Source organism: Carassius carassius, chromosome 5 (genome assembly GCF_963082965.1).
Source record: "Carassius carassius chromosome 5, fCarCar2.1, whole genome shotgun sequence".
Taxonomy (NCBI): domain Eukaryota; kingdom Metazoa; phylum Chordata; class Actinopteri; order Cypriniformes; family Cyprinidae; genus Carassius; species Carassius carassius.
In genome coordinates this window covers 8423649-8442194 of record NC_081759.1, presented here as the reverse complement: position 1 = coordinate 8442194, position 18546 = coordinate 8423649, and the positions used below count along the sequence as shown (strand labels likewise).

Sequence of the window (18546 nt, the reverse complement as noted above, 5' to 3'; positions counted from 1 at the left end):
AAACAGTGTAATATATTGTTGCAAAAAAAATAGTTTATTTTGGTTCATTTTCAGTCCAACCAATAAGAAGGTATCAAATCTGTCTTCAGTGCAGGTATAATAACATTGTCAGGCAACTTGTGTTTCACGTGATAACTGGTTTCATTCAATTCAGAAATATTCTTATCACATATAGCAATTTTACATTATTACATTATTTATTTATTTACAGAGCAGTAGTGTAAAATGCATATTAAATAAACAAACCACAAAGAAAACACAAATATTACCAGTGTGACTTCTGGCACTTGTACTGTGAAAACTTTCAAATGAATGAAATGGTTTGAATTGTAGCCACTAGAGGGATACACGCGCGCGCGCGCCCGCTCTCTCTCTCTCTCACACACACACACACACACACATAGGTACACACCCCTTCCCAACTCTGTCCAACACTTGGAGGAGCATGTGTGGAAATGCTCCTGCCGTCAGTGCTTTACCTGTGACTTCAGCACAACACGAGAGGAGGATCGGAAGGAGAAAACTCATGTAGGACTGAAACATGGGCTGGCATGCTTCCATCACATTCTCACTCTTAAAAGACTGAAGGGTCTCCAGCAGAGCTCACAGCATACATGAGGATCCGCGATGCTCTGGACACCTCCGAAACTCCTGCAGACCATCTCAATCACTTCAACTTCTAACGCCGAGACAACTTCAGCACAAACAGCATCTTAATGTGCTCCATCCTCACATATGACAGCCCTTCATGTTCGGACGTGTTCTGCATTCATGAATTGTTCTTAAACATTGTTTTGCGAGTAGAGAAAGACAGAAGTACAGTGAGTGTGAATGAAGCTCTTTATTCATTTATTACTGATCGAATCAGAAGACTCACTTTAGCCTCCAGAAGAAGTAAAAAGAACAACTCCAGCGCATTGAACGGCTCGTATAGTGAAATAAAGAGCTTCATGGATTTGTGTATCTGGAACATTCGTCTTTGACAAACGATTGTGAAAGACGGGGAAAAGAAAAGAAAACAACAATAACAAGTGGAAGGACTTTGGAGAGGAAGAGCGCGTCCGTGCGCATTTCTCTGGGATATTACCATACCCACCCGCGTCCTCATCATCATCCTAATCATTATTATCACTCTTGTGTTGAATAAAATGAAAGTTTGGACTTTTCTCCAGTGTCTCGCCATCCTGCTCGTCCTGTGTGTGGGATCAGACTGCGGGACGGTCCTGAGACAGACCCGATCCAAACGCGAGCTGGTGAAGATCAGAGAAGCCAAAGCGGTCTTCCCGGGGGCTTGTGCCACCCGGCTGCCTCGGGGCAAGCGCTCCCTGCCGGCGCTGGACCGCCGGCTCCCCCGCCAGCGCCGACGCTCCTCTCCGGTGGAGGATGCAAGCTCCTATCGGGGAAAAGCCGTTTATTTTACGGGCAGAGGAGACCAGCTGAGACTGAAACCCGGCGTGGACATACCAAAGGGCAATTTCACTCTCCAGATGTGGGTCAAAGCGGAGGGTGGGCAGCGTTCCCCCACCGTTATAGCTGGTAGGAACAGATCTCTGCGTTTTACTTGAGTTTATGTGAGATGAATGTTGGTGGGAGAGTAATGCATGTGAGCGATGAAGCATGACCAGGTGGCACAGGATAGTGCAACTTTCTCGTACCTCTTACAGGTCGATCAGTTCCAATGTCGAATGATTAAGTAATCACGTACGTCAGCGCGGAGACTCCACACAATTTCTATCTCACACACAGACACACGCGCACTTTAATTCATTTCTGATATTAGCGTTTGGGCTGATGTGACAGGAGAATGATGACTTCATTAATCTAAATGTAGTCAATCCAAAAGCTTATGTTTGCTGTTTAAGCTCTGAGCTCAAGAGAGCGAGCGGGACAGGACTTTCCCCTCCCCGCGTCTTTGCGCGTCTGGAGAGACACCCGGTGTACACGTACGACCCTCGAATCCCCGAAAGACCCCAAATCCCCCCTCCCCCATTCAGCTCGGAGGAAAACATAGGAAAAAAGTGTAGCTGTTCTGAGCTTTGCAGACGTCTGAACTGTGGCTACACACCTTACCAAAATCGCATCGCATTGCAAACACGTTCTCCTCCGGTACCTGCAGACACCAGAAAACACACATCTGAGTTTGCAAACGCAACCGCAGTTCTGTGTTTTTTTCCTTTTTTTTTTTTTTTTTTTTTTTAGTGAGTAAGCATTACAACATCGCTTTCGATTCCGTCTTTTTTGAAAGTCGGCTGCGAGAAGTGTGTTTTTCTACGCAGTCACGCACGACTAGACAGACCGGAGTGAGAATTCACTACTGATGCGGGATTGGGCATCACTGATTTACGCGTGGCATCTGATGTCAGTGCGCCCTCCTCCAGTAACCCACCACACTGAGATGACATCATCTCTTTCAGGCTTGCAGTGGGTTTGCACTGGACCGAATGCCTGACCAGCATTACAAAGATGAACAGTATAAAATCTCCTATACACGGACGCATTGGATCCATAAATGCATGCATAATGATGCTGTATATGGATATAATCAATATTTTATACAGTGGGGCACAGAAATCTGATATCACATCCAATAATCCTTTTATGTATATAAGGAATTAAAGTTAGGGAAAAAGTTATGACATGATCACTGCAAGAAAACAAAACTGTAGAAAGACAGATAATGTCCTAGGAGAAAATATGCAATGCAAAATCCATACTATGAGTAAAACACCAGTAAAAAATCAATATGGAGAATTCCAGTGAGACACAGTGTCCTCTGTTTTTACAGACTGTTCTGATTCTGCACTAATTTCACTATTTTCACCAGTCACTTATAAAATGAGCAGATTTATGGCATCAGCGATGTAAGATTTTATGTACAAAAATACAGTTTCCTTTTTCTATGCCAAAGTTTCACACCATGCAGGGATAACCTGAACTGTAAGGTCTTGAACATACTTGTGCTGAGCATATAAATATATATCTATATGTGTGTGTGTGTGTGTGTGTGCGCGTGCGTGTGTGTACATAAGGTTTTGTTTACATAATATGTGTGTATATTTATAAATACACACACAAACACACACACATACACAATAAAACAAGAAAAAGTGATTGAAGTGGCTCTGGCTTATCCAGACATGCTTAATCTTTTAAATCTAATTCATGCCTCTGAGAATGAAGACATAAGTCAGTTGTTTTGAGAGAAGCCACTGCTTGTTTTCAGCAGTCGCCGTTCTTGTTGTTGTTTTTTCACAGGGTTAGCCTTAATATCGAGACTTAATGTTGTTTTTGTGTTGTTTTGTTTTTTGAGCTATGTCATTTTTCATTCCATTATGCAGAAGATTTAAGAGCGAGGAATGAAGGAGTATTTTAAAACATTTGATGAAGGAAAAACAAAAAGCTTATCAACGTCCTAATGTCAGTAAATTCAGCACCCTGAACAGCGCTGAGTTTGTGTCTGCAGTACGTAAGATAGATTTGGATGAGTGCTTTATAGACCATCAATATTATTTATCGTAATGGCAGCTGAAGAAGAAACCTCGATGGACATCATCAGTCGGCAAATTAGACATCTTGTTTAGACTGTTTAGACTGATTTTTAGCTTTGGAAACAGTACAGAAAAACTACACTGTCTTGATTTCAACAAAACCTTATGTTGACTTTAATCAGATGATTAACACTTTCCATTTGGTATAAGAGTGTGTTCAATGTGTTGAGTGCAAAACAACAACAACAACAAAAATGCTTATTTGACACTGATCTTCCATGATGATTAGATACAAATTGACTTACACAGCAGATCTGATCTGAGATAAAGAATGCAAGCTTGTCCGGTTAGGTGACATCAAAGGAAAAACATTTAGGTTTCATGGTGCTTAAAACATTGCTTGACCAAGACAGCATACTGTACTGTACTGTGTTAGTGTTTAAACTTGGGTGAAGTATTTTTTTCCCCTTTCAAATTCCCTAACCTGAGAGAAAATTCTCCTATAGATTTAAAGCTGCAGCTACCAAACAGTCATTCAGCCTGTTCTGATTTGGTGTTCTAGTGATATTTTTCCCTGACTGAACTAGCCCAAAAATTACATTTGCATTATATTTTAACTAGAAACTGTCTAGTAAACTCCCAGCAACAGCCTGCACAATTTTATTTATTTATTTACAGCAAATGTTCTACATCAAAATACTGTAACTGTTAAAGAAAATAATTTGCTTCCAAAAAGGTTGTATTCTGGGAGATAAAGGCTCAATAGGAAAGTGAACATTAAAAATCATGATACCACTTACTTTATCTACAAAATATCTTAAATCTATATTGTTAGTGGACATGCTGCTGACACACAATAGCCATAATTAATGTATCTCTCCCCTCCTGTTATTTATTGTAGAGTTAAAGTACAGTTTTTGCTATGAAGCAATATATTTTCACTGATATTGCCAGATTTTAAATGCAGATTTTTTATTTTATTTTGTATATATATATATATATATATATATATATATATATATATATATATATATATATATATATATATATTAACAATAACTGCAACGTTTATTGTAAAATGCAAGGACTGGTGATGGTGGATTGCCCCAAACCCCTGTGTTTGTATTATTTAATATTTGTGGTGAGCTGAATGTAATTTTTTGAGAACTTACGAACTTAACCAACAATTTATTCAGAATAGAAAACCTAAGAACTGTGAAAAAAGAACTACATTTAGATAAAAAGTGAAGTCTGGACATTGTTATTTTGTCACTTTTGCCTACTTTTTGCAAAGTATAATAATAATAATAATACAATTAAATGTTCTAGCATACCACTCCTAATATTTGTTAAATAAATAAATAAGACTTCTTGTTGGTGCATGCATGTAGGCTACCTAGGGTGGTTTGTTTAATGGCACCCATATGCAGGTTCATGTCATTTCCATGCATCCTATCCATTCCTCCTCTAATCTGTTATTTCCTGAAATGTTGAATTACAGTTGACTTTCCCTCCCGACACATTTGTTCTATTTTTTTTTTCAACACAGGTCTCTTTGACAAATGCTTCTATGCCTCCAGTGATCGTGGATGGCTGTTGGGTATTAAAGCTGTGAGTGAACAGGGAAACCGTGACCCACGTTTCTTCTTCTCCCTTAAAACGGATCGAGCACACAAAGTTACGTCCATTCATTCAAATGCCCGCTACTTGCCCAACCACTGGGCCCATGTAGCTGTGACTTACAATGGCCTCTATATGAAGTTATATGTCAATGGTGCTCAGACAACTGTTAGCAGGGAACAATCAGGTGATGTCTTCAGCCCCCTTACTAAAAAGTGTAAGGTAAGTTTAATTATTTAGCATATCAATATTTTGTCGAATTATACTCATTTTTTTATTTATTTATTATAATGTATTATTATTAGTATTATTATTATTAGTAGTAGTAGTAGTTATGGTGAAGGTGAAGTGTGTAATTTATGTCCTTCTAGATCTGGGTTGGCCAAACTCTGGTCAAGTTCTGGAGGACCACTGTCCTGGAAAGTTTAGCTCCAACGTACCTCAGCACATCTACCTGGAATTTTTTTAGTGTTCCAAGTAAGACCTTTATTAGCTGGTTAAGTTGTTTCAGTTGCGGTTGGAGATAAACACCTCAGGACAGTGGCACACCAGGGCCCGGATTGGACACCCCTGCTCTAGGTGAAATAAAAAGATAATTTCAAAGTGAACAAAGTCTAGTAAGAGGCATTAAAAGTCCATTCACTTTTACCTGAAAAAAAAAAACGTGAAAGTGACAACATTTTATAAAGCTGGTTGTTGCACATATCATAGCTGTTAGGAAATTAAAAGTTTTTGAGTGCTGCTAATGCTAAATGCTCTTTCACATTCATAAAAATGTAACCACTAACACTAAACCTAATCTATAGTGTTATCAAAAGGAAACATGAGATAAAAATGCATTTACAGAAGCAGCCATGCCATTTTATTTTACTTCTACAAGTCTTTGACTTCTGTTTATCGTGACTTGTGTTTTACGGGACATGTAACCAGCATTCCCAACCCGATCTCATTGCAATTCGTACATTTTTTACGAGGTGGCTTATTCGTACGAATTCGTACGACCACACTCGTACAAATTCATAAGATTTTTGCCAAATCGTATGTATTTTACGAGTTGCACAATTCGTATGAATTTGTACGAATGACCTACACCTAACCCCGCCCCTAAACCTAACCGTCACTGGGGTTTAGACAAATCGTATAAAATCGTACGAGTGAGGTCGTACAAATTAGTACGAATAAGCCACCTCGTTAAAATCCGTACGAATTGGTCGTGAGATAGCGTTGGCATTCCACATCGCATTAGTTGAACCAATGATGCCATGTTGAGCTGGTTGGGAGATTCAAACTAATTTTATCAACAGGACCAGACTGCAACCTACCAAATCAATATATCAAGGGTTAACTTACAGAGCTATCTACATTAAGTACTGGAAAGAATCTTATCAGAAAAAGTTACACTCTTCACCTTTAAAAAGGTTCCAGTTCTTACATAATGCAGTTACTATAATGTAATGATCCGGTCTGATTTAAAACTCAAGGTGCTGATGGTGGGTGGAAATGCCTTGAGTCATAACTACAGAGGCTCTGTGGAGCGTGTTGGTCTATGGCGACAGGCTCTCTCTCAGAGGCAGATCATGAGGGACATGCATGGACATGAGGACCCTGAGGACCTGGTCGACCTGGTGATCCGTGAGACATTTGAACACCCAGCACGCAAATGGCTGGCTGTGAAGGATGGCAGCTTCCCAATACCAGATGAGGGTCCTCGTGCTGGGTTGGGGTCTTTGGACACTACCCTGGAGCCTCCAGCTTGCGGACAGACGGTGTGTGATAACACAGAAGTGGCACGCAACTACAATCAATTCTGGAGCTTCCGCCGCCCCAAAACAGTACGGTATCGTGTTGTGAATGTGTTTGACGACTCTCAGTGCAAACCCACAGTCACGGATCAACAGATTCACCTGCAACACCAGCATCTGAATGAAGCCTTTAACATGTACAACATCACTTGGGAGTTGACTGTGCACAATGTGAGCAATTCGTCTTTGTATAACCGTCTAGTACTTGCCAACTGTGATATTAGTAAGGTGGGTGATGAGGACTGTGACCCCGAATGCAACCACACTTTGACTGGCTTTGATGCTGGTTACTGCAAGCCCAGGACACAATGTCCTGAACATAAACAAGGGAATGGCGTCTGCGATCCAGAGTGCAACTGTGAAAACTATGGCTACGATAATGGAGATTGCTGCAACCCTAGCATCACTGATGTGACCAAGACTTGCTTCAATCCAGCTTCTCATTTAAGGTAAGAGTTTAAGATCAAGCAGTATAAATACTCAATGGTACCTAGACTGCATGCATGAATATTTCTGTCCAAAAGGTTTCATGTGTTGGGGAAAACAATGAAGAGCATAGAGTCAGGAGCTGAGACATTTCTGTGTGCTCCGGTTTCCACCACAATCCAAAGACACTTAGCATAAGTGAACTGAAGACACCAAGTTGTCCATGGGTGTGAGTATGGATGTCCATGTGTTAGCCTTTTAATGAATTGGCCATCTACAGCCTAAGAATACACTAGTCAAGTGGTTTAGAAAATGACAAGGAAATGACAAAAGGAACCAGGGTGGAGATGATGAAGGGCAGAGTCAGAAGCAGGGGGAGGAGAAGCCAGGTAAGAACCCAGAGCAGAGCAAGGATTACAGTCCACGGCAGAGTCGATGGAGGGAGGAGCCATGGTGGAAGTAAAGCTAACAACACCAGGGGTCTGACTGATGGAGACAAAGCTACTTGGGGAGCCCAGGGAGGAGACGGAGAACAGAAGAGCCAGGGTGACACCGTGGGTCTGAAGGACCAAGCCAGAGTCAACAGCTCATGCAACTGAGGACGGGACCTGGAAGACTGTGGCAAAACTAGAACAACTGAGGTCCAAGGAGGAGCCAGAGAGATGGAGGGATGATGTGAAGCCAGAATAGTGGAATCCTCTAGCAATGGAGGGTCAACGGCTGACCAAGGTGGAACCAGAGGGACAAGGGAGCCTGGTGAAGTCAGTGGTATGACGAGGACCTTCCCTGGACAGCTTGGCCTTAATTGAGGTGTTGAGTCTGACATAGTAGAAAGTACAGAGGCAGCTGTCCAGGTAGTGAGTTTGGTATGCCAGGTTTAAAACTTCCCTTGTGTGGTCCTAGAGGGAGCGATCCTCTTGCTCCAGGCAGAGGAGCTTGACAGTGGGGATATTCATTTAGGGAAGAAAAAAGCCACAAATTAACTATTTTGTCACAATATTTGCAGGAATGCCTGAGGAAGACAAAGATTTATTACCAAATGCAGAATTTAATAAAGATCCAGAAATCCACAAGAGATAATCTGGTTCAGGTCTGTTGACTCTGGCTTGTTCCTTCAGAGGGGCAGCCGTGGCCTAATGGTTAGAGACTTGTACTAGTTACTCGAAGGTCATCAGTTTCTAGTCTCGGTGCTGGCAGGAGTTGTAGGTGGGAGGGAGTTAATGAAAAGTGCTCTCTTCCACTCTCAATATCCGTGGCTGAAGTGCCCTTGAGTAAGGCACTGAACCCCCAGTTGCTCCCCGGGCGCTGGATATATAGCTGCCCACTGCTCTGGGTGTGTGTTCACTTCTCACTGTTGTGTGTGTGTGTACTTGGATGGGTTAAATCCAGAGCACCAATTCCGAGTATGGGTAACCATACTTGGCAAATGTCACGACATTCTTCTTCTTTTTCTTAATTATGGCTAGAGCTAAACTCTGGATGGTGGTCCCAGAGTTGGAGGATTGGAAAATCCTGGAATACTGCAAAAAGTGTATTGTGTATTGTGTCCTGAGTTGCATTTTGATTTCAGATTCATAACCACTGGGTTGGATTGGATTGGTATGGATTTATGTAGCTTAACATTTCTTCTAAAACTCCAGAACTATCTCCACATTTCATCAGTGTTAAAGGTTTTTCAAAAGAGGGAGGCTGAACCCTAATCAAACACACCTGCGTTTAATTTTTATGTGAGCCTGAAGACCTTAATTAGTTGCTTCAAGTGTGTTTGATTAGGGTTGGAGTTAAACTTTGCAGGACAGTCGATTGTCAGGAGCAGGGTTGGTTAACCCTGCTCTAGAGTAACTGTTATCGCCTGCTGTGTGGTGATTTATTCAGAGTTTTAAACACCAGTATTTTATTCCAAAAGAGAAAAAGGAAATTGGATTTCTAAGTCTGAATACCTGAGCCAACTGATTAGAAAACACAACATGTTTACAATTCCACCAATGATTAAGGTCTGGTTAAACTTTTGGACTATATGAAAGGTTGCTACGTTAATTTGTTTCACAAAATAGGTATAGCCCCAAGGACATACGTACTGTAGTAATTCCAATTTATGCAATTTGTTTTATGGATGTTTATTGCTTTAAGAGGTAGTTTTTTTTTTTTTTTTTAGTTGGATGGACTGCCAAGTAAAAGCCAAAATTTCAAGGAAGCTTATTTGATTCTTGTTTAGACTGGTCACCAAGTAACAATTTTGTTTTCAAAATGTATTCATAAACTTTTGTTTAAAGAAGTGCACGAAGGTTCATGAGAAAAGTTTAAACATTTCCATTTCGAGAGAAAAGATTGAATGAATTGATAAGTGAAAACAACCTTGTTACGTCTTTGTTTTGATCTGTATGATTCATCCCAGTATTCCAGTATTGTCCTTGAATTTCTTCTGCATGCCTTAATTGAGCTTCTCTTTCAAAGGAAAGCAATGTTTTCTATTAGCCATTTTGAACGCTTTCCAGACCGCAGAATCACATCCAATAGCATTCTTAAAGCTCTTCAAATGACTCTGCGTGCGGGCTATGAGGTGACATCAGTCACAAAAAACATGCAGGTGGTTTTTCCCAAATATTATCCCATTGCAATCATCAAGAGACTGTTTATCGCTGAATATCAAATCCAGTAACAGAAATCAGCAGTTGGCCAAACCTGAGATTTCAATGGAAATATTGCAACTGATGGATGAAAGATGGTTTAGAAAGATTAGAGTGAGAACAGAAGAAGAATTATTAGATAACCACCCCAAGTGGTTGTTTATTTTGTTTTGATTATGGGACCTCTAGTGAGACACACTGATGGCTGCACTGCAAACATTCATCAACATTCCTTCTTAATTGTGGAATTCTGGATGAACACTGTGCTACATGCGTGGCACAGCAATGGCTGTGTGGTCGTTTATTTTTGTAGACCCGGTGCCTGTTACCACTTTGCTTGTTTGGAAATCTAGCTAACAGGAGACATCGGGTTTGAGTCTCTGAAAAATGTGAACAATATCAACTTATGTTGTCTTACATGTTTTAGGCACGTGTTGAAAGTTATTTATTCATACTTTTTGAAGAATGTTTACAGTGCCACATTGTTTTTGCAAGAAAACAGTCCATTTGTAAGGAGACATTTGTGTTTTTACCTTCATAAGATCACTGATCATATTTGATGGCGTATACATTGGACACAGTTGTGGTTAACCCATAGTGAAATGCTTGTGTAAATCCACACCATGAACACATGCTTGTAAACGTTGTGGATGCTTGCCCATTTTGGGCATGTTGTGGATGTGCGATAACAAAAATGTCTGTCATGGCTTTAGTCCAGAGATTAGTCACAGGTGAAAGTCCGTACTATATTATCATCTGCCTCTGATGTGACGTCCATGCTTTTCCCTTGTCTATTGTGTGTATTGGGTTAATTGATGAATGGGGTTTCCTGAGTTGTCACATGGGTCACCTCAGGGAGGTCCTTCATAAGGTGCTTTACAGTTGTGTGAACTCTAAGTGCCAATGGAGCCCATAAACATAACGGACATTAATGGTTTTGCCCTAATGGAGTGTTCTGGTGTAAAACGGTCTCTTAGCGTATCAAGTCGAAGGAGCTACATGCTCATAAAAGAACCTGTCTTTGGAAAGACACTTACATTTACGCACCTGTTTTGGTCTCCTAGCTTGCTATTAAAAAACGTTAATGCAGACCAGACTGGGGAAAGAGAGAACATGGTTGTAATAGATTCTTGAGAGTGATGTTAACAGTTGCTGGACAGCTTCTCTATTGGCACAGTAGAAAGAGTGCAAATGAGAGATCAAAACTCTATAATGATTTGATTTACAATATAGGGAAAATGATGGTGATAATTTTAACTTTTTTGGTGAAGGGACAAGAGACAAGATTTGCATTATCTAAAACAGGACTTTAAGTCTTGAGGATCATTAAGGATCTCAAGTCAGTGTCTCTACGGCAGTCAAAGAACAGAATTGTACAAACAGGAATTGTTATTGTGGTAATCACTCCCACAAGGACCACTTGTCAGTATGCTACACACATAAGAACAGGCAGATACTGACAATCATCTCTTTAACGTAGAATCTCATATGATTCCAAGTGAGTAGCTATCCTGTTTTATCTTTTGTAAGACAAGTTTTCCAGCAACTTTGCACTGGGGGGAATTTAGATTCATTAGTGTGTCATAATGAGTGTTAAATAAAGCTGACAAATTAAATGAGGCCCACCAGTGCTGGACTCTGTAACCTTGTTGGGAGGACTACATCATGTAACATGACGGTTGAGCTTCGGGTGACATGAGTTATCAGAGTACTTATTATGCAAGTACATATTTACTCTCCACAGAATATATGAAAAAAATGTCCAGTAACTTAAAACACATAAGTATTTGTTCTGTTTACATTATAGACACTGTGCTCATTTTCACCATGTGTCTCCATGTCTGACTCCAGGGCCTATCTGGATGTGAAAGAGGTAAAAGAGATCCTAAAGCTGGACGGTTCCACGCACCTCAATATCTTCTTCGCCAATTCCTCAGATGAAGACCTTGCTGGAGTCGCCACCTGGCCATGGGACAAGGATGCACTCACACATCTAGGTATATAAAATATTGTATAAATGCAGTCTTAGCGGAAGTGTAACTGATACAATGACATGAAATGTATGCAAGTGAATATGACCAAAAGTACAATACATTTTTGTTGCATTTCCTCTGCAAGACATAGTGTGCAATTTTATTTTTATTTTTTTGTCCTGGCTGATTAAAATTGCCTGAGCAAGTGACTGAAAACTTTTTATTGGCATTCAATGAGGTCTGGTCAGTACCAGATGCCAGTGAAAAATTGCATATTTTACAGTTTAGCTTTCATTCCGCTAATTCAAAAAAAAAAAAAAAAAAAAATGAGTAAGAGAGCTTGGGAAACAATATACTTCTTTTTCTTAAATGCATTTGTATTGCAGAGTTCATTTGCATAAACAGGTGAGGTTTTTTTTTGAAGAAGAAGAAGAAAAAGCAGATAACTCCAACAGTCATTTTTTGGTAAAGCAGATAACTGCACATTTCATGTTGAATTTAAGTTCAATTGAAGTTAAACAATCTCCTCAACTGACAATGTAGATGCTTGTCAAACTTTGTTGTTCTGATTACATGCAATACAGTGAACTTTTCCCTCACCACTGCAATGTGCTGCTTTAGCAAGGTTCCTTGAAAAAGTTTCAGCATTTATTTTCCTTTTACGGCCCAAAGAAGATATCACGTACATGTTCATCAAGTTCACCGAAATTATCCATTCTCGATCCATTTTAGTCAGCTTTGACAAAACTCCTCTCAGTTTGTACATCTTTTCAAAGAGATTATCAGCCTTTCAACTGACCTTAATAATGTGCGCTGATTCGTTAAAAAAGACTCATCGGCTTCTGTTGGCTTTTACGGTAAAACAATAACTCGCGATGCCCTGACAGCAGACAATACCGGCTTTTGTGACAAAACATGTTTAGGGTTCAGAACTTGCTTTATGGAGAGAATAACGCATGGCAGTCAGTTAGTTTTATTATTTATTTATTTATTTATATATTTTTTTACATGCCATTTATCGGTTTTTGGAAATTAACTCTTTTTCAAACTGCATAGTATAACCTAATTATCTATAACAAGTGATTCAAAACGTTTAGATGTGCTTTATGGGGAGAATAACGCATGGCAGTCAGCTATTTTTTTTTTTTTTTTAAGTGGCGTTTATCGGTTTTTGCAAATGAACTCTTCTTTTTCAAACGGCATAGTATAACCTACTTATCTATAACAAGTGATAAGAAGCATTCCTGAATATTTAAGAACAAGAACATTAGGGTTCACACTGTGTACTTTTCCTCGCCTCTTCTTAGGTGGCATAGTTCTGAATCCATCTTTCTACGGTACATTTGGCCACACTCATACCATGATCCATGAGATCGGTCACAGTCTGGGACTGTACCATGTGTTTAGGGGCATCTCGGAGATCGAATCCTGCAATGATGCATGTTTAGAGACTGAGCCTTCACTGGAAACTGGAGATCTGTGTGCAGACACCAATCCCACACCGAAATACAAGTACTGCAGGGACCCTGAGCCTGGCAACGAAACGTGTGGCAACCGCAATTTCGTTCACACGCCCTACAATAATTACATGAGCTATGCAGGTAAAAACATATCTATGGAAACTCTGCTATTTAATCTTGATTAAAGATTAAATATTGGCTAGATATTAGTGCTTAACAAGCATATTAATGATTTATTTTGCATGACCATATTTTGGATACTTTAATCCTACATGCCTTACCTAAACTTAACAACTACCATACTAACTATTAATAGGCAGCAAATTGAGGAGTTTATTTATAAGTAGTTAATTAATAGGGAGAATTGTTCCAAAAACTAAAATATGACTGAAAAGACACACACACACGTTTGTTTTTGTGAAAAGTGGGTTCATCCCATAGGCGTAATGGTTTTTATACTGTACAAACTGTATATTCTATGGCCCTACACCATCCCTACACCTAACCCTAATCCTCACAGGAAACTTTGTGAATTTTTACTTTCTCAAAAAAACTCACTCTGTATGGTTTATAAGCATTTTGAAAAATGGGGACATGGGTTATGTCCTCATAAGTCACCTTCTCCTTGTAATACCTGTGTCATACCCATGTCATTATACAAAGTTGTGTCCTGATATGTCACAAAAACACGCCCTGTGTGTGTGTCTTTTCAGTCATATTTTAGTTTATTGTTAAACAATCTAACTTAAAATGGTTTATTTTACACTTTGTTTAGATTATAACCATTCTAAAGTTGTTATTGATATTATGATTTTGATAGACTTACAAGTTTTTAACTATGGAACACTTGGAAATTTGAATAGATTTTCCCCGTTACTCAACCTTTTTATTATTTATTTTACAGTAGCTTTTACTAATTTCACCTCAAATTACCAACTGTCAAATATTAAAACATTAATTTACATTTATATTGGTCTTTGACCTTATTAACAGGAAAGCCTTTTAATGTGCTATGGATCTATCAGGAACTAGGCCAAATAACTGTACTTTCACTCCATTTTTCCACAGATGACGACTGCACTGATTCCTTTACACTTAACCAGGTAGCTCGCATGCACTGCTACTTGGACCTCATCTACCAGACCTGGCAACCCGACTACCGGCCCCCTCCAGTCCCCATGTCACCCCAAGTGGTAGAACAGGGACAAGACTCCATTACTGTGGAGTGGTTTCCACCCATCTCTGGACATTTCTATAACAGGTGAACTCAGGTTGCAATGGAATAGCACGTACTCTGGGGACATTTTTTTACAAATATATGTGATAAAATACACATGAGCATTAGGACAGATGCAATCTGATATATGAAATGTTGTGGAATATAAATGCGGATGTACTGTAGGCAGAGGGGAGACATGTCTAAGTGTGTTCTGTTTAGTAAATATTGAAAGAGGAGAAGTCAGAGATATTTTGTAGTCATTATTTATTTATTTTTTTATACAGTGAGAGGATAGATTGGAGGAAGTGCAAAACAACTGAGAATTCTCAGTGTCTGCCAAATCGCTAACACATGGTGTCAATTAATGGTGCACTGGCTGTGTCACAGATACAGTGGAATTATTCACATTGCCTTCCAAAATCATCTTGTTGGCTCTAGAATATCCACATTTCTTGACTCAGACCTGTGGAACTTTGTTTCTTTGTTATTTTGTATCAGTTTTTATTGAGCTGAATGCAGTCGGAGATATTTATTTGTGGGCCTGCAGACAGTCCGTGTGGGACCGTTATGTGAAAGACAGGTGGAGTTCTCTGAGGCAAGCGGCAGGGGAATCCCCTTAGAAGGGGCATGTTGAGACATGTTGCTCTCAAACTCTCCACTTGGACCATGTGACATTGTTTACTGTATATCCATATAACATTCTAACACCAGAGTCTGGCTGCTTAAGCAGCAACAAGATTTGTCATTGCCCTCTGGCAAAAGTGCTTAATGAGTCATTGGAGCTGATAAGGAATTCTCACTCAAGAGCTCTTGGGAGTAATGTTTTTAAATAGTGTGACAGAAATATAACTATTTTCCAACAGTGTACAGTAGTTATTTCTATAACAGCCTGTGTTTTCCAACAAGTAGTAGTGTAGTACAAAAGTATTATTTTCAAGGATTATTAATTACATTTAGTGTAAAAATTTAAATAAATAAATCAGTTTCTATTAAAACGTAGATACTGCCAACTACCAACACAACATTAAATTAAATTATTGTATTTTTTAAATATGGAAATATTTTAATATATACAGTTGTTATTTGATTACATCATTTTTACCGTGTTTCTAGCACATAGAATAAGGATTTCAGGATAAGTCCTTAATATTATTCATTTATTTATTTGATATAATAGAATCTGAAGAATTAATTCTACAATAAATGAGTAATAACCCTTGAAATTAATACTTTTGTACTACAACAATAATTATAGTACATTGTTGAAAACAGTTATGTTTCTGGGAAAGACTAAAACATGATGAAATTATGTATTCAAACAATTACAGTATATACTAAGAATATTTCCATATTTAAAATAAATAAATTTAATGTAATGTTTTTGTTTGGTAGTGCATCTACTTTTTTATATAGAAGACACTATAAAATTGCTTAAAATGAAGTTTTCTGAGTTTTTGATTTTGTTTGGTCTTTACAAATGTAACCTGTCTACATTAAAGTCAGTGAACTTAAAGGGTTAGTTAAAGGGTTAGTTAACCCAAAATGGAAAATTATGTCATTAATGACTCACCCTCATGTCGTTTCAAACCTCTGTTCATCTTCGGAAAACAGTTTAAGATATTTTAGATTTAGTCAGAGAGCTTTTCTGTTGAAAATATATGTACGGTATGCTGTCCATGTCCAGAAAGTTAATAAAAACATCTTCAAAGTAGTCCATGTGACATCAGAGGGTCCGTTAGAATTTTTTGAAGCATTGAAATTACATTTTGGTCCAAAACTAGCAAAAACTATGACTTTATTCAGCATTGTCTTCTCTTCCGGGTCTGTTGTGAGTGCGTTCACTGCAGTGTAGTGATGTCCGGTTCGCGAACGAATCACTCGATGTAACTGGATCTTCTTGAACCAGTTCACCAAATCGAACTGAATCGTTTGAAACGGTTTGCGTCTCCAATAAGCATTAATCCACAAATGACTTAAGCTGTTAACTTTTTTAATGTGGTTGACACTCCCTCTGAGTTAAAACAAACCAAGATCCCGGAGTAATTAATTTACTCAAACAGTACACTGACTGAACTGCTGTGAAGAGAGAACTGAAGATGAACACCGAGCCGAGCGAGATAACGAACGAAAGATCGATTCATTCTCGAGTCAAGAACCGTTTCTGTCGGACGCGTCCGATTCGAGAACCGATGAGCTGATGATACTGCGCATGCGTGATTCAGCGTGAAGCAGACTGACACACAGCTTGTCTGAACTGAACTGATTCTTTTGGTGATTGATTCTGAACTGATTCTGTGCTAATGTCATGAGCCCAGGTAAACCGAAGGCTTGAATCAAGGGCAATCATCATCAATGACGTCATTACATCTAGCGCAAAGGAAGCGGTGAACCGTTTTCTTCAACCGGTTTATTGAATCAAACTGTCTGAAAGAACCGGTTCCAAAAAGAACCGAACCAAAAAGAAAAGAACCAAACTTCCAATTGCTACTGGTGTTCTGAAAACCGATGCATCCGGTTCTTGACTCGAGAACGAGTCAATCTTTTGTTCATTATCTAGCTCGGCTCACTGTTCATCTTCAGTTCTCTCTTCACAGCAGTTCAGTCAGTGTACTGCTTGAGTAAATGAATTACTCCAGGATATTGGTTTATTTTAACTCAGAGGGAGTGTCAGCCACATTAAAAATATTAACAGCTTAAATAATTTGTGGATTAATGCCTATTGGAGACACAAACCATTTCAAACGATTCAGTTCGATTTGGTGAACTGGTTCAAGAAGAACCGGTTACATCGAATGATTCGTTCGTGAACCGGACATCACTACACTGCAGTGAACGTGCTCACAACAGACCCGGAAGATAAGACAATGCTGTATAAAGTCGTAGTTTTTGCTAGTTTTGGAGCAAAATGTATTTTTGATGCTTCAAAAAATTCTAACGGACACTCTGATGTCACATGGACTACTTTGATGATATTTTTATTACCTTTCTGGGCATGGACAGTATACCGTACATATATTTTCAATGGAGGGACAGAAAGCTCTCGGACTAAATCTAAAATATCTTAAACTGTGTTCCGAAGATGAACGGAGGTCTTATGGGTTTGGAACAACACGAGGGTGAGTCATTAATGACATAATTTTCATTTTTGGGTGAACTAACTCTTTAATAATATCAACACTTTGTATTTTTGGTATATTTAATGATTTCGTCCACTATGGTATGCTTATTTATTTTTTATTATTTCTTGTAAAATATATTGGAGATTCCCATCTAACTTCCCATCCACTTGAATTTGCCGTATCTAAGTTGCATTTTGTCTATCTCTGTTGGTTTCCTAGAGAAGTGGGATCAGTATGTGATAAATGTGCAGAAGGTCATGTCCTCCTGCAGTACGCCTCAAATTCTTCGTCCCCGCGTCCCTGCTCCCCGTCTGGCCACTGGAGCCCCAGAGAAGCAGAGGGTGAGTTTTTTCATACCTCCAACATCACACCACTTCTTCTAAACACACTTGTTTGTCATTGGCTAGTCTTACACCCAGTCAATGCTTCTTTAGAGAATCAACGTATTGACTGCATCACAAACTATTACATGTGTTGTGTCTAACATGCAAGTGCCAAAAGTGCCTGAATATTATACATTTTTCAACTATCCCGATATAGAGAATTTGTCATAGAGGTGATTAACTTGTCTACTGTCTGCATTCCAGATTAGTGTGATTTAGACTCAAGCAAAAGCCTTGAGAAAACATTTGTGGTCTGTGCATGTCCCTGGACAGACGCTTGTGTGAATTTCTGGTCCAGCATTCATAATATTGAACTGTCTCTGCAACCAGAATAGAAAACCTCAATGTCTCTGGGCCATTGAAAGTCATTACAAATAGGCCCGTTCGTCTCAGTTGGATGCTTGCTTAGCAGAGCCATACGAGTATGCA

General features: G+C 39.2%; 1 protein-coding gene across 1 annotated transcript in view; it reads left to right on the top strand.

Annotated features, from left to right (window-relative positions):
* The first annotated feature begins 440 nt into the window (after positions 1-440).
* Positions 441-18546, top strand: part of pappaa (pregnancy-associated plasma protein A, pappalysin 1a) — a 142552-nt gene continuing 124446 nt past the window's right edge. Inside the window, exons 1-7 of the mRNA XM_059549639.1 lie at positions 441-1536; positions 5038-5330; positions 6590-7359; positions 11815-11960; positions 13244-13537; positions 14465-14657; positions 17954-18075. Of these exons, the coding sequence (XP_059405622.1) occupies positions 1149-1536; positions 5038-5330; positions 6590-7359; positions 11815-11960; positions 13244-13537; positions 14465-14657; positions 17954-18075 (2206 nt within the window). The 5' untranslated portion in view covers positions 441-1148. The remainder of the gene's footprint in view (positions 1537-5037; positions 5331-6589; positions 7360-11814; positions 11961-13243; positions 13538-14464; positions 14658-17953; positions 18076-18546) is intronic.